This window comes from Ylistrum balloti, unplaced genomic scaffold, assembly GCF_031769215.1.
Source record: "Ylistrum balloti isolate Yb309-2 unplaced genomic scaffold, AGI_CSIRO_Ybal_v1 Utg370580, whole genome shotgun sequence".
NCBI lineage: Eukaryota > Metazoa > Mollusca > Bivalvia > Pectinida > Pectinidae > Ylistrum > Ylistrum balloti.
In genome coordinates this window covers 1,488,026-1,512,055 of record NW_026782361.1, presented here as the reverse complement: position 1 = coordinate 1,512,055, position 24,030 = coordinate 1,488,026, and the positions used below count along the sequence as shown (strand labels likewise).

At 34.3% G+C, this 24,030-nt stretch overlaps 2 protein-coding genes across 3 annotated transcripts in view; one reads left to right on the top strand and one right to left on the bottom strand.

Moving 5' to 3' along the window:
- Positions 1 to 1,075: 1,075 nt before the first annotated feature.
- On the bottom strand, positions 1,076 to 8,023 carry LOC132556594 (derlin-1-like). Its single transcript, XM_060221017.1, has 8 exons — positions 7,745 to 8,023; positions 6,804 to 6,915; positions 6,464 to 6,528; positions 5,232 to 5,258; positions 4,736 to 4,831; positions 3,661 to 3,713; positions 3,218 to 3,328; positions 1,076 to 2,618 (listed from the first exon to the last, which is right to left on the bottom strand). Exons 1-8 carry the CDS (start codon positions 7,901 to 7,903, stop codon positions 2,492 to 2,494), a joined length of 750 nt encoding a protein of 249 aa, XP_060077000.1. The 5' UTR covers positions 7,904 to 8,023; the 3' UTR covers positions 1,076 to 2,491.
- LOC132556593 (TBC1 domain family member 31-like) overlaps positions 7,785 to 24,030 on the top strand; it is a 30,385-nt gene continuing 14,139 nt past the window's right edge. The window contains exons 1-12 of one of the 2 annotated variants that reach the window (XM_060221016.1): positions 7,785 to 7,936; positions 10,394 to 10,566; positions 10,851 to 11,006; positions 11,427 to 11,542; positions 11,952 to 12,130; positions 12,816 to 12,964; positions 13,620 to 13,779; positions 14,498 to 14,698; positions 14,985 to 15,125; positions 15,285 to 15,511; positions 15,793 to 15,926; positions 16,361 to 16,494. In XM_060221016.1, the coding sequence (XP_060076999.1) occupies positions 10,490 to 10,566; positions 10,851 to 11,006; positions 11,427 to 11,542; positions 11,952 to 12,130; positions 12,816 to 12,964; positions 13,620 to 13,779; positions 14,498 to 14,698; positions 14,985 to 15,125; positions 15,285 to 15,511; positions 15,793 to 15,926; positions 16,361 to 16,494 (1,674 nt within the window). In that variant the 5' untranslated portion in view covers positions 7,785 to 7,936; positions 10,394 to 10,489. Of the gene's footprint in view, positions 7,937 to 8,481; positions 8,570 to 10,393; positions 10,567 to 10,850; positions 11,007 to 11,426; positions 11,543 to 11,951; positions 12,131 to 12,815; positions 12,965 to 13,619; positions 13,780 to 14,497; positions 14,699 to 14,984; positions 15,126 to 15,284; positions 15,512 to 15,792; positions 15,927 to 16,360; positions 16,495 to 24,030 lie in introns of those variants that run through there. The other variant, XM_060221015.1, reaches the window with a different exon arrangement.

The window sequence follows — 24,030 nt, the reverse complement described above, 5'->3', positions numbered from 1 at the left end:
AGGGGAAATTTATCATTCTTCTGTAAGATTGAATGGATTTTTGTCCATATTTGGTCTAAAACATCCTTGGGTGAAAGGTTCTCAATTTTGTATAAACGGCACCGGTATGCCTCACTCCCACGGGGACAGAGGGGCAGGGACCCATACAGTTTAGAAATTCATTGATAATTTTTTTTCTTCTGTTATGGTTATGGTGCAAATGTTATAACCAAATTTGGTCCGAAGTATCATAGGCGAAGAGGAACCAGTTCTGTATAAATGATCGGGCTCAGTACGAGATACATATATAAACAAGAGTGCCACGGACACAATATACGCCGCCACAAAATATATCGTAAAATGTTACAAAAATCAATGAACCGTAAAATCGCCCCTTCATGCACATCTACTCATTGTAGTAGCGATATTGAGTAAGTTTCATGAAAATCTGATGATTAGTTAAGGGGGAGTTGCGTTCACAAGAAATGGACGTACGGACGGGCGGAGAAGATGACGCCAATATACGACCGCCTCCGGCGGCGTATAAAAATTACTCCCTCTTCTGTAAGAATAATGTGAATTCAACCAAATTTGAAGTGAGGAATCCTTGGAGAAGAGAAACCAACTTTACACAAAATTGTGCTTGTCCCCCTTGACTAACCATTCTTCTTTCGTGTATATATTGATAATACATTCGGGCTGTTGTTTCCAATTTCATTATGCGTAAGTAAGACTTTGATGTGTTAAAAAACATCAGATAATGTTTCCTCCAGCCCTAACAAAGGACATATCTTGTCCATCAAAGTGTGTGGTGCTGAAAGCAGAAGACTGTGCAAATAGGACAAGTTCAGCAGATTATATAATCTTGTGACTCAGGACCTCTCCTTTCTAGATCCTCTTAATTACTATATTTGGTTGAGTAAATGAGACTGTTATTCATTAAACTAAGGCTCCTCCATTGTAATGTTAACTAAGTGTCTTTAAGTAGGTCTCTTATTAAGAAACCCATAACACAGCATACCTGGTATCCTTCTGCTGGCCTCTAATGATCACCAGAAGAATCTTAGCATTGAGAAGAATGAAAGAAAGCATCAAGCAATTGGAAATATGTTTAATGGCTTCAATAAAACATTTTCTAATTATATCATAATTGACCTAATAAACACACCTGCCCCTTTAAGTATAGTCTCTCTTCTTTTCTGAGAGAAACAATACTTGTGCTTCAACCCAATAAACCAGTTTTCTGACCCGCAAGGAAATATGGCTGAAACTCAGCTATAATTGAGTTGCTATAAAAATCCAATTTTCTCCCTAGATTTTTAGGTCTCCACAAACAAAAGTAAATTTGATCTTTGTGATAGTTTTAAGTACAGACCTTTGTTTTTCGTCAGTGTACAGTCTATTTATTAGGTCAAACATGGTATTCACATCCAATATGATAAATATTTATATAAAAGGAATTCTTAAGACCGATATAGCTCATGAAAAATAGAAGTTGTAATGTATTATTTTCAATCAGTTTTGGAATTTTAAAATTTTAAACTATTGTTAATGAATACATTATTCGGAATGATTAATATGATGCATTACTTTGTCTCCTTAACAGGTAACAGGATGAAAACGAAAGAGGACTTGAATATGACTAATGGATTTTATATTATGGACATGTTGACAGCAACAATACATATAGTCAGTTCTGCAGATAATGAATGGCAGTAGAAACAGCACGTCAGTGATTTACATATCTCTTACTAACTGATATGGAAGAATAGAAGAAAGTGTGTCTAGATGTCTGCATGCTTTGTAGAATTTGTCAAAATAAATCCACCATTTGGAATTCATCTGGAATTCGTTTTAAATTGTATGATCTTGACATACAACCTGCCTTCTGTAATAAAATTAGCAAATCTTAGTAAAGCTTCTATTTTCCATGTAATTAAGTATTTTATCAACACGTAAGATAGTACACAAGGCTAAATTGAACAGTTTTCAGAGATCACATAAACTCCAATAATATTTCACAGAAATAAGAAAATCTTTCAAAGAATCTATATTCTTTAAAAAAATAGACCCATGAGAAAAAATATCCTATGACATAAAAAAAAAAAAAACAACACTAAATTATTCCAACAAGCATATCTATCATCATCATGTTGGTTTTAAAACCAACAACGACCATAAATGGTCACACCTATCAGGTGACTGATGGAAACGTCAAAAAGTCAAACTTTAACACATGCATATTAAATGTATGTATAGGTCAGTCTTTTTGAGATATTGCATATGTTATAAGCTTGTCCAATACCCACAGAGATTTGAAGTTGTGCCTCACTATATGGCCTAAGTTACACCAACATTCCTGGCTTTGCTGAAATATAATAATTTCAGTTTTCCATAGCAAAGTATCAGTGAAGTTCTCTGGGAATTTCAAAAAGTTGACAAATATCAAACTCTTTTTTTTATAAATATGACTATGTAAATGAACCAGCTTTGTATATTGTAACTTGGAAGGTTAGTTCATGTGATTGCCATGTCCCCAATTATGATTCTCGTTCCCATCGTCTCGCTGTTGTCGCCGACTAGATGGTGCCATCCCAAAACCTGACACACCGCCGCGTCTGTTAGGGAAATACTTAAACCTGCAGACGAAATGGACATTTAACTTAACGGAAGGAAATATATATAAACTAGATCTGATACTTTGAAAAACAATGAACTGATTTACTGGAATGTTACAGACTAAAACTGATTGATGCCAATTCTAATCATTAATGAGAGAGTGCTTACATCCATCCTATTTCAGAAAATTTAACCTACAAATCTCAAAAACAAAACAGCAATTAACTGGTCATTTTCCTATTTTAACTGATGCACATGCAGCTATTTCAATATCAACCTTTAATATCATTAATTGTCTGATTCTGCTCTATGATATCAGATGTTCACCATCCTCACATTCTACTCTCAAATCTGATCTATTCATTTCTTGATTGTCTTTTCCAAATTGTAGGATTCCATATTGAGGGTCGTTGCCAAATGCTCTACTCACTAGGAAATAGTTGATCATTTGTTTTCTGGGTTTTTTTTATTACTAAACTAGTTTGAATTTAAGGAGATCAGATCTGTAACATGAACTAGACAACACCTGTAAAATGTAAATGCTCTACTCCCATGCAAATTAGTTGATGATTTTTTATAAACAGTAACATTTTGTACAAAAGCTTTTATTTATACTTACAATATGTTTGGTACAGTGAGAAAACGCACTCCACCAAAATCCTGGGGATATTTAAACATCAAAAAGAAATACAGGTGTCCAACAAGGATTCCGAGAAGCTCTGAAATTCCTCTGCAGGTGAAAAAAAATCAGAAAAAGATCCACAGTTATTACATTCATGTTATTTCAAATCTGTCCACAAACTGATATTCAATGTGATTTTTAACTTTTAATATCTGATTTTTCTTTGTGAACAATCAGGACCATATTCTGATACAAATATTTCATACTTTCACCAAGTCTAACAGACATACAGATAACTGCATTAATAAGTTCAGACCATGTTGCTATGACAATGGTAACCTGTGCCAACACTGCTAACTCATCTAGTTGACTAGATATTCACTCTTCAAACATCATTTAAATACATCACAGTAGTCATTCTTCAAGCTATGTATGCATACCCTTGTCCCAAGATCATGTTGAAAGCCAGCAGAACCCATGGCAGATACATCGCCTGAAAATAACATTGGATTTATGACTAATTCTCAATATCTTCAATAATTTATCATATTAGTTCACATTTGATACAAACTATAAAACCAATGAGCTTTAAGACTGTACTTACAGATGGTAGGAATAATAATGCTTAAAGTGACTTCTGTTTAAGTCAGCTAACTACTAAAAGAAACACTGTTAATATTAGCTACAATGACTGAATACAACTGGATAATCAAAAAAATTTTTTCACGGTTAGATCTATCTACATATTGTTCAATGCTATTTCAATCTGTTCTATGAAAGTATTTTTGAAGGATTGTTTGAGCTGTTCTTTTAAAATGAATTAACAAAAATTCAGCAAAAAGCAAGCTCACTGACAACAGCCTTTTCCTGTGGGACTCCCTAAAATTTTTGATGTCCCACTATATTGTTTAGCATTGGTACTCGTCAAAATTTTGGAATTGTTTTTTCTGCACTCTCTTTGAGAACTCCTACAAAAATTTAGTTATATCTATTGATGATATAAATCATAAGAATCTGTCTAAATGGTGTTGTCAAGTAGGTGTTGATACCATTTAACACTAGAACTAAACAGGGAAGATAGGTGAAAATGGAGTCATCATTCAGCAGTGCTTTATAGTAAATACTATTTTTCTGAAATAAACCCATGGAGGACAGCACACTACTCCTTACTTATAGTCAGAGGGTGAATATTTTACACAGCATTGAAACAGAATTCTTATGATTTTACTGCACAGAAGTATTTCCAGGAGAAGGCATATTGCCAAATAATTTTGGTTACAGTCAACAAAACATGATGAACATCCTAAATCAATGAAACCAACATTTAACTGAATTTGAAATTATGACACTTGACTATACTAATAAACTGTACAAAAGATTCCTGTATTCCAAACTGTACAACAGTGATTTTGTCTAGGAATTGCATATCTTATTGTAAAAAGTGTAAACTGATTTCCAAACAAGAACTGTACAACAATGACCTTGTGCAGGAACTGTACATAATATTGTACAAACCTTAAACTGTGTTCCAAACCAGAACTGCACAACTGTGTCCTTGTTTAGCTGGCACCACACATACAGAACACTCAGGACCATGGGATCCATCAATAACTAATACATAAAAGATATAAAAAGAAATGGACAACAATTCTCTAGGTCTACAGAGCAGTAGATCTATACCAGAAACAGATTACAATTGTGTTCATATTGTTTACCATCTTTAGAGTTTAAAGTATCTTCAGTAAAGATTTATGGTTCTAAGAAACATTTTGTTTAAAGAAAAATAAAATCTTCAAAAACCAATATTGAAGTATGAATATTACATTTAAGTATGACAGAGTTCATGAAACATTGCATAATTCCCTCATGTTAAAGTAGCCAGCTGGTAACAAAGAAAGTACAATCTTCAAAACAGAAATACAGTATTTATTGTGTGGACTACATAGGTTCAACGCACAGAGTAAATGAGATTTTGCATATTGAAATCTGATATTCAGAAAAAAATACTTACAAAGATTTCACCAATAAGTCCAATTATCTGATTATTACATGTAAGGAAAAACAAAAACAACAAAAACATTGAAACTCTTTTAGCCACCATTACATTCATTATCATATTTCTCTGGCTACACAGTATAAGGTCAGCTCAAACATACAAGCTCAAACAAAGTCATTTGTCAAACATATTTTGACATATAAAAGAAAGGAATACAACCCTTTCCAAGAAAACAAGAGGCCCACAGGATCATCTCATTATGAAGATCTATATGTGAAAGGAGCCAAATAGGCTCAAAATAAATTGTTCAACTACACTATAGCTTCATAGAAGACATTGGATGGTTCATAAAGACATTTTCTGCGAAGTTGAAATCATAATCTTTATACATGCACTACAGTGAGGCCTTTTGGTTATGGAGATGAAGTTGTTCAAAGATTCTAACATATTTGACCCCTGTGACCTTGAAATGGGGTCAAGGTCTTTTGTATCATCCAACTTGGTACCCCTATATCCCATTATACTACAACCTAATATCGGCACCCTGGGCCTTTTGGTTATTGAGAATTGGTCATTTGAATGGAAAGTTTATGCACAACAGGTCAATATTTTGGTGTCTGTGTTTCAGCATATTTCATTAAACTATTTATTGGTCCAAGCCAAGTACTTTGACAGAGGTGACAACAACACCAAAAAACCTATCAACATACAGATTCCTTCACGTTGGTCCGAAACCTGGATTTGGTGCTAGAGGATAATATAACTACACCTACTAAATACTGAAACTATTTTTATTCTGTCCTTCTAAACTTGTACTGAAAATGTTGTAAAAAAAAGAGATGTATATTACTTGAAGCCATTCACTACATTCTAACTGGATTCTGCACATGCATACTGTTTTGAAAGTTTCACGACTTCAAAAGCTGGAGTTCCTAGAAAAAAACACTGTCCTGTGGCCAGTAACTGCTGCATTTAGGCCTTAATTTCATGACCCAGAGGTGGAGAGCTAGTGATAAAGACGGTCAACGCGTTTCCGATCCTGATAGATAAATGTATATATAGTTTGTCGATCCTCTGACTTCAACAAGTTCATGTTTAGACCCAATGCGATAAGCTTATTACAATATAAATCATAAGAATTGACTTACTGCATTTGTACAAGAGGAAATGTTTTCGCGTAAATCTAATATATATTGTACAGTCAATATCTAACAGATTATGGTGATCAAATAGATGACAAAGGATACCACCAGGGATAACCAGTTAAAGAGAAGCATGAATAGGTATTCTGCAGGCTTTCCATCAAAGATTCCTGGTAGTTAATGTAAAAGTAAATATGCAGGATTAAAGTTGTTTAGCAATGAAAGAATATCATATTTTTATTTGAGTTGAGGAATATCAGTATCTGAATAATTTCCCTTTACATTTTTAATGTTAAAGTACAAATTATTATATTGTCATTTGTGTCACAATTAATTACCAAAGGATTTTAACATTAAACAGAATGGTAATGTATCATGACATTGACATAAAGGACATACAAAAAATGTGTAGACACATATGTAGTTGTCCTGTTCTTTTACATACCTGTTTCCAAACGTGTCGAGTATGAATATAAGAAATATAAATTTATTAGGTAATGGAATCCATTCCCTCCAGATATAGGATAGAACAGCACAGACGTCAATGGTCTCCAAAACTACAAATAAAAAAATATATCAATGTAATATATCAAAGATATACAATGTATGTCAGAATTTAACTAGCAGACACAGGAATACATACACTATCTCATCATCAGGCTTATATAAGATTATCGAAGACTCACATTTAGTTATAAAGATTCATAAAATTGAGAAATGTTCACTACATGTTGACATCAAAAACAAATGTAAACTAATATTAAATGAAGTTCCATCAAAATTCACTTGAATTTAATGGCCTTGTGAAATTGTATTCTCTATTGTTACAGGTTAACTTATATCTAATTAGTCCTTTCCAAAACAGTATCAGAAGTATTATGATAGGCCGAAGGAAGATCTGATACATACTTCAACAAACTGTTTATGATCATGTCTCTTATTACTTGAACAATACTAGTATAATCATTCTCTATACATTGTTATTGTATATCCTCCAACCATTCTCTATACATTGTTATTGTATATCCTCCAACCATAAACTACAGTACACCAAATGATGATTTCTAAGGTACCTATTTATGCTTGCCTGTAATATCACGGAGTCAGGAACAAACATATTTATAATTCAAAAATCTTAAGTCTCGGTGATCTCAATAGGACATAAATATTATCCCTATTTGAAATATCAATAATATTCCCGCTGTAAACATTTTGGCAATCAGTTACAAAAGTTGTTACATCAGCCGAGTTAACTTCGTTTTTAACATGTGTTTTATAAAAATGAAAAAATCTTGTTTATTTTTTACGTCCTTCCTGCTTACCTAGAATTATATCATGATTTCAAATGATATATCATTATTATGAAAGATGATTACGTAGATCTACCTGAAACTTATACACGACAGACTCATAATGTAGAAACAACCACATCGGATTCAAGATGCCAAATCGGGCTAATATGGGCACCACTACGGATCCAGTAAACCAATATTTCGTTAAAAACGGAATGCCTCTATACCAGTCTCCAATGTCGTTTGAAGCCATGTTTGATTCTCAATGAATTACCACACTAAACTTGTGAGTATATTCAGTTGCCTTAGCCTGACGTGTACCTGTCTTCGCTTTCATTTAACCGGAAGCTTCTATCTGATTACTAAATTTACTGGCGGATACATATCCCGGATTTTCTCTCTCCCGCAAAGTTCAATAACGAAATGTTATTTTCATTCAAAATTAGAATGCAATTAGCCGTGCATGTCGGACAATAAAACTCCAGTATTACGCAATTCATATCTCAACGTGTGAATTATGGGACTGCTATGGGTTATTTTATTTTTAATACTATTTGTATCGTTCCAACCACATAAACGAAAGCCTCCCGGTCATTCATATTCGTCAGAGGCGAAACGCACTCAAAGAAAATTTTTCAATACACTTTCATGCGACCATACATAATTCAAATCAAATTCTTTCTTTCTAGATAAATGAAAAATATAATTAGGCAACTTTTTAAACATTTTCCTTTGTTAAGATTATTTTTTTATTCCACATGAAAATTTGCATATTTACTTAACACTGGCGTCAAAATTGAAAACATGTCCGATCCCGCTTCACATGTAAACACGAGGATTTAGTATAAAGACACGATGACATTCATGGACAATATATCTAGGAAAACCCCTTGTTGCTGTCATGGACACTGTTTAGACGGTACTGTATTACACAATTACTAGATGTTTATTTGATCACGATTCATTTTATCCCCTGACAGCAATCAACTACGTCTACTTAGTCTTCGCCAGTTCGTGACCATGAGAGTACATGTTTCCGTGAGTTATAATGTGGATATTTTTCACTTCTTTTCAAGGAAGCTCAACTAAATATAATGGGACAAAAATGTTCCCCAAACCCACAAATCTCTAAATTCAATCAAATCTATTTTTTTTATTGCAGTCTGCCGTTACTGCGTTAGATCGGGAGTTACAGTTCAAATACTCAGATAGCTTAACCGATACCCGCTGGAATGTATGAATGGTTCTCATTATAAATATATATATTTTTCAATATAAATGCAACGGGTGACAGATACATAATCATGATGTACTCCTGATGGCAGTCATTCTCTTTCTTTATATATCACTATGATTGCATTCATAGAGACAATGACAAATCTGGCGACGGTTTCAAGGGTTATAGTTCACATACTGGAAGGAACTTAATAACTTGATAAAGTACAGATGTTTATATCTTAAACCGATACCTGATGGAATGTAATGGATTGGTTGTCATTATATATATTATCAGTATGAATGCAACAGATGACAGATAACTTTGATCAGTCTTCATATTACATTGCTCCAGATAATTTTTGACCAATAGGTAAACTACTCTTAATTACTTTTCCAACCTTAGGGTTAAAGATGATTTAGTTTATGCTATGCTGTGAGTATATTTTCATTTGCAGTATGACTTGTGTGATAATTTCTTAATCTAGCAAATGAAACCAATCTAAAATAGTTGTTACTCATATATTCAAGGATTTCACTCACCATTGCTCTAGTGTTGAAAAGTAGATTAAATTTGCCTGCCATTCTCGGTAATGGTCAACTTAGAAATGAGACATATCAGAATCATTGCTTACAAGTTTAGTTAGAGTGGGGAAAATTGTTGATATAACTATAATTATACATGTACAAAGTTAGAAGGGGTGTTTGGTAAAGTCTCAATTACATATGCATGTTATTAAACATTGTTGGGTAAATGAGAGTGTGATTATGTAATGGATATGCATGAAATTTATCATCAATGCATATTCCATCAATTTAAGGGGTTAAATATGCTATTATGTAGCTTATCTGGATCATTGATAATACTTTACCACTTCCGAATGATTGAGGTCATGTCCCAAATCACAGTATATCTGGCAGTGTCGCCTGCAGTTCAAGCGACTGCACAAGAGTTTACAGGATTCACAAATGCTTTGTAATATGTAATATTAGTGTACCCTAACAGGTATCTGTTTTCAAATATCAATTTTTAGCTGGGTTGCACATAGTGCAAATCCGGGTTATAGTATGGTGAATGTCAGGTGGGTGGGCAGGGAAAAGGGGTACCAGTTTTGTAGAATCAACTCCTAGAGTTTTTGACGTAGAAGCTTGAAACTTTGTAGGATGTTTATACACATATGTTGAAGATATGCACCTATTAATTATAACTTTTATAATGGAACTTGGTCATTTTCATAAGTCTGGCGTAGAAAACCCAAGATGGCAGCCTTTTTTTCTCTCATTAGTTGAAATATTGTTTTGAGCGCGTTGGCCTCAATTCTGACTTTTTCCCAAAATGAATTGTTACCGAAACAACCTGACACCGATTAGTATAAATACAATATGAAAATTGTATCAATTCTTACATTAATATAAGAAATCTATGTATTTGTCAGTGATGGGGAAATGATGCAGTTACATAAATCAGATGTCACTCTGACCAAAAAAAGTATATTATATACATACATATATTACATCTAATTTTCAGATTGGTTCTAGAATGATGATGTATATAAGAGGTTGAAGTCAGCAAATACAAATCAGTTGAAGTACAGGCTAAAGTGAATAAGTGTCAACATACATCATGCAGTCACTTGATGTAGCTCACAAGACAAATGGAAAAATATGGCACCGTAAGCCAACGCCATCAGCTGATAATGGGTAAGGAGATGAAATGGTGTATCTTATATAACTCTTTTAAGCTATTCTGTCACAAACTTTAAGGCCTCTTTGTTTTTTTGAACAGAAACTCCTAGCTTTTCAATCTTACAAATTTTCTGTTAATGAATATAATATGTTATATAAATCAACATTGGTGATAAAATTAACAGTTTAAATGGAAGAGTTTTGTAATATGTTAATGTACATGTAATGGCTTAGATTTTACACCCAGTCTTAAGAGATACTTATTTACAAATAATTCCTGGATATCTATGTTTCTGTAGGTTGATGGTCAATATCAATCATAGTCAGGCAGGAAGCCTCTCTCAGTTCAGTCGCAATGTTCGTTTTCTTCATACTGCATACGATGGCCAGACAGAAACTTTCGTGGCTGGGGATCACCAGGGCAATGTTTACATATTTGACCTCAACAAAAACAGGTAAGAGCCATACAATTGTACTGGTTTTCTTTCTGTGTCCTAGGATTTTTATCTTAAGAGAAAAACATATGTCTTTCTTTACTTAATAATTTTCAAGGTATATTCAGATAGCAGTCTTCATTATATAAGTGTACATGATGGGATTTGTTTAATAAAAGTCATGTACTTGTTTGTTTTATTTAAGATTTGATGTGTTTAATAAAAAACCAGATGAATAGAGAATGTTTTACAGCATCGTCAAGAACAACAATTATATTTCACTCATGTGTGTAATATTTAAGTATCTTTCCAAGTGTGCAGTCTTCAGTAATAACGAATATGTTTTGCTCATATGTTTAATATTCAAGTATCTTTCATGAGGACACAGTCAATGTCATATTTCTCTATATTTAAATGATAAAAATGTAATGTTTTTTGTAGATTTTTTCTCGGACAAAAGACTGGACATCCCTGTACTGCTGTAGCATTCAACCTTCGTCGGAAGTCTGAGTTCCTTGTGGGACTGTCAGATTACTCACTCAAGTGCTTTGATACTGGTTGGTGTTGATGGTCATTACGTACATTACCAATTCTTCTCTAAGTGTTTCTAACTAAAGAATATATATTATGGTCAATATATTCAATGACCTCTCTGCTCAGTGTAACTATTGTCATGTACATGACTGCAGCCTTGTTTAGAAAATTGGCATGTGCTATTTTTGGCACTATATTTGAGAGTGCTTTCTATTATCCAACAACTTGAGAGGTCAAACTTGACATTTGGAATTGACTTTTGAGTAATGAAATAGCATCAAGGCATGATGAGGCTTGTAAACAATCTGTTTATTCCACATTTTTTAATGCATTTTCACATTCATGTCTCCAAACAAGACTACCTCTTACTATAGTTACTATTGACATTTCACATACCCTTTTTCATAACAGCTATTGTTTTTCGTTCCTTAGATACAAAAGAAATGGTTGCATGGATGAAAGGGCACGAGTCTGCGATCCGAGACATTTCTGTACATGCATCAGGAAGATATGCTCTAACAACCTCAACAGATACAGCCCAACTATGGGATCTTGACACTTTCCAACGTAAACGCAAACTGAACATCAAGGAGGATGTTGGAATTGTACAGGTGTGTTATTCTAGAGCTCACAAAGAGTTATTTTGGTTTACTTATGAGTTATATTCAATGTGAATTACCGTAAAAACCCATGTAATGTCCGCCCAATCTGCGGACATTACAGAGATATAGAGGAAATGACACTTTTTTCCTTGTGTTCTTAAAAGCCAAGCATACCTGATATTATCGTTCTATGGTTTTTCCTATGATGTTGTAATAAATGGCGTTCTCGTCGTCTGATGGTGTGTCAGTAGGGTCAGTGGCGCCGTGGGTCATGTTACTGTATAGTTATCATTAATTGGCTAATCACACGCTGTCACTCACTCACACTCGAGGTGAGGAGATGACCCAAGCTGTTTATAACACTGCTGGGCTAACCCTTATACCACTTATCGAAATGAGGACTTGTCATACTGGTAAGCTTACTGTACCATTATGGAGAATAACTGTTGTTATAAACAATTAAGTGAATTCTTGAATGGTACCTGTATGTTATACACAATGCGAGCTCTCGGCCATTATTAGCGTACGTGATGAAATAGCTTCAATTTGCATTTTTTACCCGCGGACATTACATGGAAGGTGGGTTTTTTCCCCAGAGTGTATGCGGACATTACAATGTGAATTACGTGGGTTTTTACGGTACTAAAGAATAATATTCTAACAATTTTGAGCATTAAGTAATTTTTTGTTCTAGGTATTCTTTCTACCACTCAGCAATGTGATAATAACTGGCTTCAAAGATGACACAATATTTGCCTGGGAGTCTGACACCTTGAAGTGTAAATACCAGTTACCTGTACCTCCTGGAAACAGTCCACGTTACAGAGCTTTCATATCTACCAAGTAAGTATGGATTAGGTTTGAGTACGTATATAGAAGATATTATTAATATTTTCCCATTGAATTTTAACTGTATTTCACAATTATCAAAGCATACAGATATTTTGCACATCAGATTTATTCTGTTTTGATTTAATGTTGCATCACCTGTTATAAAAACAGCTCTACAGAAATGTTTATCAATATCAGGAGCCATAACATGATCACATGATCAAGCAATTGTATACAGAGCTTCATATTTATAAATGGGCTTTTGATGACCTTTGACCTTCTGTTTGAAAGCTATACCAATCCTATTTATCCAATGATATGGCAGTGCTAATTACAGTATTATATTGTCATACTTCATGCTTCACTTCATTTTTATCATTGATTATTTAGTATTTAATTGATGACTGGAAGTGACTGCTCTCTGTTGAAAATGATTGACAATATATTATTATCTCTCAGAATTGCTACACTTCTATTAAGAATTAAAATATCTATTTTCCTGAGTTGACCTGTGAGTTGCAATTATAGAGATGGCCACTGTGATGTGCATGTGAACTGAATTGCTTGATACTTACTGTTCAAAGTACGTTTACACAAATTCATTGTGATTAAGACTTGACATTTATTAAACACTATGTCTGTAATTTATTTGTGTTTCTCTTATTAGAGATGGACGAATCTTAGCAGCCGGAGGAAAGTCACGGTTCATCCATCTCTGGGACTTAGACACACATAGACTTCTACGCATTGTTGAGCTACCTGTCAAGGTGACTTCGGTCAAACAAATGGTCTTCCTCCCAGACAACTTTGATGCAGGAGCCAATCAGGTACACTGTTTACTTTCATTACTACTGGATGTGGTTTTGATATTTTGTTTTTGAGTGATGAATGAATTTTAAAATCAGGATCACGCTGTAGAAATCTGAAATAACTACTCAGGTCAGTGTTTATGAAACTTTCTGAGTTTCAACTGGTTAAATAATATATGTTTCTTTTGTTGTACATTTGTCCTATGTACATATGCTGGTTCTACTTTAAAAACAGCTGACTGATCATATTAAGATCTGGGTCTTCAACACTTGTCATTTGAAAAATCCTTTAAGAAATTTAAGCTCTGTGGAGTAGCTGGAATATCTTTCTCTGTGGATAGTTTTGTGTATCACAAATATTATGATATCATTGTGTTTAGATCTATTACCTACATCCGACTTAACTGTCATTTTACTCACCAGACATGTATCTTTGTTAATATCTATTACTTACATCAGACTTAACTGTCATTTTACTCACCAGACATGTATCTTTGTTAATATCTATTACTTACATCAGACTTAACTGTCATTTTACTCACCAGACATGTATCTTTGTTAATATCTATTACCTACATCAGACTTAACTGTCATCTTACTCACCAGACATGTATCTTTGTCAATATCTATCACTTACATCAGACTTAACTGTCATCTTACTCACCAGACATGTATCTTTGTCAATATCTATCACTTACATGTCACGTTCACCAGGTTAGGTCTGTATTTTCTGCAGGTGCTAGGAGTCCTCAGTCAGGATGGTATCGTCCGCTTCATCAACATCAACTCTTGCAAGTTATTATTTGATGTTGGAAGTATAGATAATAAGATCAACAATATCACCATTAGCTCATCAGGGCGCCACCTATCGGCAGTCATGGAGGACGGAAGCCTGAATGTGTATAATCTACATGTAATGTCCTCTGAACTCAACAAAGTAAGTATGTTCATTAAGTGTATGGTGGACAGTCTGGCTGTCAGCATGGATTTAAATCAGCAACATTTAGCATATAGAGTTTCTTGATACAAATGATTGTATCAATATGAGTGTTGTATTAATTCATCATTTTAATTTCAACCGTGTTTATGACAAATCAATTAACAAACATCACTACTTTGGATCTGTTTTCTGAGTTAATATTCTTTGTCCATATTTAATTATTATGTAAATTAATATAACCTACAAAATCTTTTCCTTAATGCTTTCTCATTATTTTTTGTAGCCACCTGCTCCGTTAGTCAAGGTAGTGTCCAGTAATAAAATGGCTGATACTTCTACCAAGCCCAGCCTCAAACAAAAGGGTAAAGGTCATGCAGGAGGAAAGGAGAATAAAATGACTGGAGAGCTCCAAGGATCAAGGGAAGTAAGTCATCAAATTTATTGTGTGTTAATGTAGTAAACAGCCTTATATTGGTGACACTGAGACGGCCATTAATGATATGTAATAGTTGAATTGATGTTTGTTGTTTCGTACATGATCTAAGAAACATGAGTCAGAAACCTGTTTTTTGTGATCTTACAGATTGAGATTCCTGAGAGACTAAATATGGAAAGATTAACGGCTATATTAAAGGGATATGGAGAATATCCAAGTAAATACCGAATGTTTATTTGGCGATCCGTGTTACGACTTCCTGAGAACCACACTGCCTATGCAGCTCTTGTAGATAAAGGCACTCATCCTGCATATGTCAACCTACAGGAAGAGTATCCTATAAAGAGTAGGAAGCTCCTCAGAGTCCTTCAGAGGTAGGTTCCAGTCATTATGCACGAGGCATTAAATCTTTAGTTATAATGTAGTTTAGTGAAGGTTTTACTGTGAAGCATCATACTACTCTCTTTATATATATTAACCTGAGATGGTCTTGAGTTATGCAGGCACTCCTATCTTATAGTGATACACTAGGAATTCTTCTCTTTTTGTGCAACATGATTCTGCCTGATCTTATAATGGTACATAATGGTACACAAATTTCCTCTGTCATATTGTGATATGAAAAGTAAGGTAGTATTATTACAATATTTTTCAGAATCCTGTCCGCACTTGCCCACTGGTCCCCTATTTTTGGAGAGACACAGTATCTACCTGTGCTTGCATTCCCATTTGTCAAGCTGTTCCAGAACAACCATCTAGTCTGCTTTGAAATCATCGCCACAATCATGGGTAGGTTGAATTGAAATGTGTGTACCTTCCATATATATTAAGATATTTCTCTACAGGATTAAATAGGGAATTGAACGTCTCATTGCCTTTAGTTGTATGTAGTATAAATAAAGAACAGAAAACTGTTGACATATTTTTGTTATCACCATGACAGATTTCAAAGCAAATTTCACATAGATAAAGAATTACTTTATGAATTAAGATATGATAAAACGTACTGAAAACAACAATGAGGCTTTTCAATTGATATTCAGTTAATGGAAGATAAAAAAAGTTTGTTTGTCTAATGTATTATTTTCCATTTTCAAATGATTTCATGTTTTTTAAAGAAAAAGGTACAAAAGAAGAAAAGTCTATATCCGAGATTTCTAGGTGTGTTAGTCTTAGTGTTTATCTATAAAATAAACTGACACAAACATTTTGATTTTACACAGAGAACTGGGCAGAACACTGGTTTGAGTATTTCCCCAACCCTCCTATAAATATCCTGAGTTTGATAGAGAATGTGCTGGCTCACCATGACAAATATCTCCTTCAACACTTCGTCAAGTATGGTGTCACATCACAGGTTAGTGGATTTTCTAATTTATTGTCTGCTGTAGAACCTCTTAAAACAGGCCACTTTGACCTCTTTCATTTTCATGGGAAAAATGGCTTGTGAACATATTAATGTAGCATTTCTGGCATAAATGGTGATGGATCAACAGATATTATGTAACATAGATCCTGAAAGGCCTTGTCCATGCCCAACAGAAAACAAAATCAGATCACTGTGTCAATCATTATTTCATTGATGAATAAAATTGGTTTAGCTAGTCCGTGCGATAATAAAAAACCGGCTTTGTTTATCAGGACATAATTACTCACAGTACTTTTGTATATTTCTAGCTTTAACTTCTTGGAACTTTAAAATGTAATGCAGCAGCATCTGTCTGAACTCCTTCTGTCCTACTAGAGTATTGTTTTAATATTCCAAAGATATTCTATTACACACAGACAATTAGACTTAACAAATGATTTTGAAGCTCCATTTTTACAAGTTATATGACCAGGTTCCAATGATATCCAGTTTTAACAGATGACACTGTTTGAGTGTTTATAAATTGGTATTACATATTACCTCTCTTAGATAAATTTGCAACGTATATGTATACAAAAATGTTCAGATGAAATTTTGGTATCATTTGTATTGTGCAGTTAGCTTAGGAGACCAACACATTATATTAGATGGGCTTATTACAGAACAATCAAATAATATTGGTTTGTAACAAATCAAATCAAGGGCTTCTTACCAGATAAATATGGTAGACAAAAAATGTCGTTACACTGCTATAAAAGTATGGAAAATGATTTTTTAACGACAGCAAAGTGTCAAGATTAACAATGTATGTACCATATTTATGTAAAACCATGTTTTAAACTGGCTCATCAAAGCTTGTCACATAGAACACATTGTTCTGATAGGTTCATTTCAGCAAATTAAAATGTGGATTTCAGTGCAGAAAATGGAATGCACTAACATGATTGATCAATACAAAAAGTTACATCACCTGATTTAGGAAATTATCATCACAGCTGCAGATCTAGATTCACCAAACTGATCATTTCCATCGTTTTACTAACTAAAAGGTAATAAATTGTTGTGGACAAGAGGATGATGATCTTGATACTTTCAAACTAAATTTGTGTCAGTAAGATCCACCTATTTCACCACCAAAGGAGTGAATAATTATCAATATATTTTCCTAGCTGGCCTTCCTTGGGGTTTTTTTTTTTTTGAGGTTGTGGGGGGGGGGGGGGGGGGGGGGGGGGGGGGGGGGGGTTGCACCATTAACATGTTATCATATATATGTAAGGGGAATCCTCCTGTCCCATTCCATGGATGTTATATGGAAATCCTAAACTGGTAAAAAGGGTTGATATTTTAATCTTATGATTTACTACAGACAGGGATATCAGATTCAACACTTTTACTTGTATGATCTTTCCAAGGACAAATAGAAGGCTCTATGAAAATAATTGGCATTATTTCAAAATTATCTTAAAGACAGCATCAATGGATGAAAGGGACTTAGCATATACTGGTTACTTTTACGAGAATTATGTTTTCACTTTGTTATGAGGCATTAATGTGATCATGAAATTTTGAATCCTGAAATGATAATTATAATAATGATATCATCTCAAACCAATTTGGCTATCTCTACTAAAGGATACTGTAACAATTGCAAGTGTTTCAAACAGATTTTTGATACAGGTTATTTCCTACATGGTATAAAACACTTGCATTTAAAAGCATCAATCTTTATCATTTCTTTGAATCATAGTGATGTTTTGTTGATATGGCGACATTTGTCGATTTGATACCGCTTGAAAATGAGATACACTTGGTAATGTTCATGGAGGTTAGCTGTGATACATTATATTTAAATCTGTTTCTCAGTGTAGCTTGCATATTTTGGTATGACTAATGCCTGAAACCTGAAATTAGATCATTAATTTGGAGGTCATATGTGATTTTGAGATCTATACTGCCATCTCTGGACATAAAACACAAGGAGATTGAGAAACTACCTACCTCGATCCTTGGGATGGCATGAATCACAAAATGGCATTGACAATATCCCAACCTGGGACACCGGAGACCCAACGGTATACTGCCACCTTCTGACTTAAGACCCAATGAGATTGAAAAACTATTTACCTCCATCCCTCGGACGCAATGAGTCACAAAATAACATTGACAATATCCAACCTTCGGACACTGGAGACCCAACTGTATACTGTCACCTTCGGACATAAGACACAGGGAGATTGAGAAACTACCTACCTCCATCCCTTGGACGGCATGAGTCACAAAATCACACTAACAATATCCACCCCAGGACACTTGAGACATAATTACATGCTGCCACTGTGGGAAATGGGATATTAAGCCACTGTTAATCTAACACCCTGTGACACAACTAGATACAGCCACCTCATGACATATGGCACAAAGATATTCTGCCATTCTCTTATGCTGGAACACAAGAGAGACACAAAATACATGTGCTGTCACCTCAGACATGAGATACAAATAGGCATTTCTAATATCCCCATCTGGGGATTACATGCTGTTTTCCTGGAATAGGAGATACAAAGAGACACTGCTTAGATCTCCCACCTAGGGACACAAAGACACAACTAAATACCACTATTTTTGGCATGAGACATGAGGCACTGCTAATCTCCCACCCTGAAGATTTGAGACAGGACACAATACTGTTACCTGTACAAGACACAAAGAGACACTGCTTAAATCTCCCACCTGGGGACACAAAGACAACTAAATACCACTATTTTTGGCATGAGACATGAGGCACTGCTAATCTCCCACCCTGAAGATTTGAGACAGGACATGACTTAATACTGTTATCCTGGAGTACAAGACACAAAGAGACACTGCTTAAATCTCCCACCTGGGGACACAAAGACAACTAAATACCACTATTTTTGGGCATGAGACATGAAGAGGCACTACTTATCTCCCACCCTGAGGATTAGAGACAGGACATGACTTAATACTGTTATCCTGGAGTACAAGACACAAAGAGACACTGCTTAAATCTCCCACCTGGGGACACAAAGACAACTAAATACCACTATTTTTGGGCATGAGACATGAAGAGGCACTACTTATCTCCCACCCTGAGGATTAGAGACAGGACATGACTTAATACTGTTATCCTGGAGTATGAGACACAAAGAGACCTTGCCCGTCTCCCATCCTGGGACATAATGCACAATTAGAGACTGCTAATCTCCCACCAAGGGACACAGAGACTGAAGTAAATACTCATACATTTGGGCATGAGACACAAAGAGATCTTACCAGTCTCCCATCTTTGGACAATTAGGGACTGCTAATCTCCTACCTAGGGACACTGAAGCTCAACTTAATGCTACCACCTTAGGGCATGAAACCAAAAGAGATATTGTTTGAAATTGGCCATGTATTGTAACATTTTCTCTTGGAAATAGCAGAACATTGCCAGTTTCAGTATCAAAATTAGAAACAGTAGTGTATTATAGGTAATAAAAGTAATCATTTGTAACAGACATATTTGTTATGGTTTGGAAATGTTGTATGTTATCACACTTATATTTCCAATGATAGTATGTACTCTGTTATCATGTAATTGTCTGATAAGACATAAAAAGTCACCATTCCAACCATGTACATATTCTGTATAGTTAGAAATATTCCCATATTTACAGGATATGACATTCTGTCTTCTTACGACCCAGCAAGAGTGTTTAATAAACGCTGATGAAAATTCATACTGTTTACAATAGTTATTGTTAAATTAAGTTGGCATCATGTGCTTTATACAAAAACATAAATAATCTGGCTTTGTCCTCTTCAGTAAAGTAATAATTCTTAAATAACTTGATACACTATGTACTCATAACTCATTTTCATTTTATTTTGAAACAGATTTCAAAATGAAAAACTCCTTAAAACTTGTCTGTAATGTTTTCATAATTCGTGTTTATAGATAATTTTTCTTTGAATTCTGAATACCAATGTTCATTTACCAATTAATTAATCACATTTCTGAGTTCCCAAAATATAATTATATCTAATATATGGCATGATACATGTATAACAAAGTGTAAATGTAATTAATTCTGAAATGTGAATTCAATAATTAATACATTTTGAATTACAAAATTACATGTGAATTTTCAAGAATTCATATTGTAAGATTATTCCTTTCTAAGCTTGGTGTGATCAACTGTCAGATGTCTTAAGTGTCTATGTTTTGACCATTGACCAGAATTCACCCGTTGTTTTACCTGTGACTGTACTTGAGTGTTAGTTAACACTAGTGACCTTTCACACCCTGCCAACCCACACTCTATGACACAGCCTGTCTCTGATTGGCTGAAAAGTTGAAGAAGTCAACTATGATTGGATGTTTGAATACTTTCTTCCATGAATACTTATCAGTTTGGAAATGTTCAACAGTTTCTGTAATGTGTCCCAGCAGATCACAAGGGCACTCTGAAATTGGTGCCTTGAATATATTTTTCTGACATTTTGCTTGGGTTCAGTCGTCAGAGGAATTTGATCCTAACTTTGACATTTGGATATATCAATACATTTTTTGATAAGTTATTGATACTTACAATTGTGTAAAAACTGAACTATCAGAATTGACAAGAAAAAAAAGAGTAGTTTTTCCTGTATTCGTGAGAAGCCGAAAGTTTGTTTCATCAACAGTGGAGTGAAGTGCTTTGTTGTATATTAATACACTGTATAGTGTTGTGTGGTTCTGATACCCAGCGAGAACCATTAACTGTGTGAGAAGTTATAGTGCTGAACAGGAGGTGTACTACAGAAATGGCTCTGTTGATTAAGTCAGAATCTTCACCTGCTGGTGGAGAGCTGGCTAAACTATCGACACATCCAATGTTTGAGGACTTACAGGCGACATTGACCAGTGAATGCTACCAAAACTTTCAGACCCTTCCCTTCAGTTTGTGTCGGGAAGGCGTGGCTCCAATGGAAGAAGAGACTGTACCTGTGATATTGGATCCTGCTCTCATTGCTGTACAGGAAGCTAATTTACAGTCAGACTTTCAGCGTGTGTTTGCCCACAACTCAGAAAAAGTTCACCAGCTTCACCAATTCTACAGTGAACAGTGTCAGGATATTGAGAGGGAACGTTGCTCTGCTATTGAAAAGTTGAAGGCACAGGAGACTGACACAGTTTTCTATCAAAGTGAAGTCAGTAAGATTCACAAGGTACATGATCACCAGCGCATGCATCTAACACACAGAATTACATCTAGTCTACAGCTCCTCAAGGTTGCCCTACCAACTGTGGCAGATTCCACAACCACCAACACAGCTCAGGGGAGGTCAAGGTCACGGCAACTAAATGTCCGAGGTGTAAGTCTTATGTGTGATTGGTACGAAAAACACATAGACAATCCTTATCCTTCAGAGGAAGAAAAAGAACAAATGGCGAGGGACGGAGGATTAAGTCTGGCACAGGTCAAGGCCTGGTTCGCCAACAAACGAAATAGAACCAGTAATACAAAACCTAAGAAACAAAAACAACAAGTGGAGAAGAAATTACTTTCCATATGTAGTGAACTGACAGGTCGTGGAGGAGGGCAAGACAAGGCTCCACGTCTCTACGGTGATATCATACGTCAGTTATCAGGTATTGTTCACAGTTCTACAGTCTTCAGTCGGCCAATCCTGAATGAACTATCGTCTTCTCAAAGTGTTGATTAGTTGGGAGAGACATGATTTTGTGTGCCATCAACGTTCAGATAATAGAAAGTTATTCATTACTTAGCGGTGGGATAGCCAGTGTACCATATTTCATGTTCAAACATTCAAATTAGATAACCAGTAGCTTTCAGAAATACTGGACCTCATGTACATGTCAAAAAAAACTCTTAAAATACAGGGATTTACACTAAAGGACCATAGAGCCAATGTATTGCACTATTTTGGAATGAGTTTTACAAATAACTGTAGACCTAAGTGAACATTATCTTGATTGATATATAATGGGTTTTTTTGGACAGAAATACCAGATTTATATACATGTATATATATATATTTAAATATAAAGAATACAAATATTGTGCTATCAGATGACTATAGGATTATCTCCCTTTACATACGGAATAATCCCAGGACATTGCAATGTAATCAGAAGCATCCACGTTTATAAATGTGTGATTATATAGATTCTATAGCTGTATATACTTTTTGTATATTGTGTACAGTATTTATGAATATTTAGCTGTCCATATTTGTACAGTTTATGGTATATATAATTAATTTATAATTATGATATAATTATAATTTTTGTTTCAAGAAACTGAAAATATGTTTGCAAAAAGTGCTGTAAAAGCTTATTCGTTTTTATTTATGAATAAATATTAAAATGAAACTTTGAAAAAATGGTTGATGTTTTATTTTTTTACTCACTATTTTTCTGGTCATTTGAATACATACATATCTGTTTTCTGCTTTGTTAGATTATAATTGACAATAGTTGGAATGTCTTACTACATTTTGTAAAAAATGGAAAAAATATGATAAAATGAAGGAAAGAAAGGTCTGTTAAAATTCAATGCCTTTGGTGTCATATTTAAGGAGGTGAACTGTCATAATTGAAATACAACTTACATGATTGTGAAACAAGTTGGTGGAATTTTTCAGAGCAGTACATGTTGTGCTGAGTTCAGCATGAAATATGTATGTATTCAATAACACATGTAATTAGACCTTTGTCAGATATTCTGTGGATACCATTGTCTTAAAGGTTTATGCTAAAGGTAAATATATGTTCTCCTTGAAAAAGTTTCTGTATACATTTTATAAACTTTGTAAGCATATAAATGTAAATTTAACATAATTGCACTGACAGCACTAAATTTCTGTAGTGAGACCTATATCTGTGTGAACCAGCTGCCAATCTCTAGTGTATGTCTTTGATTTTGGGAAATCTGATCTTGGAGACAGATATATCTGAAACCTGTCTAAACCAGCCATCTATTTAATCTCTGTAACTGACGTATGTATGAATTAAAATAAATTTCATGTCTATTTGATCATGAGGACAAATATTTTAGTTTGGAATTAGTCAAGTGCATTAAAAAAAAATTTTAAGCAACTTCTGAATAAACAAGAGGTCAAGAGGTATGATATTTTGCTGTATACATGCAGGACTGTCTTAGTTTGTTGAAATGGATACTCTTGACACTATATTCAGGTTATATTAGTTGAATATGGTTTACAAATTTCCAGATTATTTTAGTGGAATATGGTTTACAATCTTTAGAAAAAATTCCCTTAGTAATCAAGAGGCTTTGGGGTGGTGACGTTTAACTGATATGTGCAATAAACTAGTATCACTTTCAAGGTAACATGATTCAGTTGTTTTATACTTTACTTCTGAAGGTTACCTTGTAATATTCAGATTCAATTAAACAACCCTTACAACTTTTAATGTTGTTTAAGCAAAATAAATCAAAACTTTCCATGAAGCATGCAGTATAAACCTTTAAAGAAATCAGAAGGAAGCACATG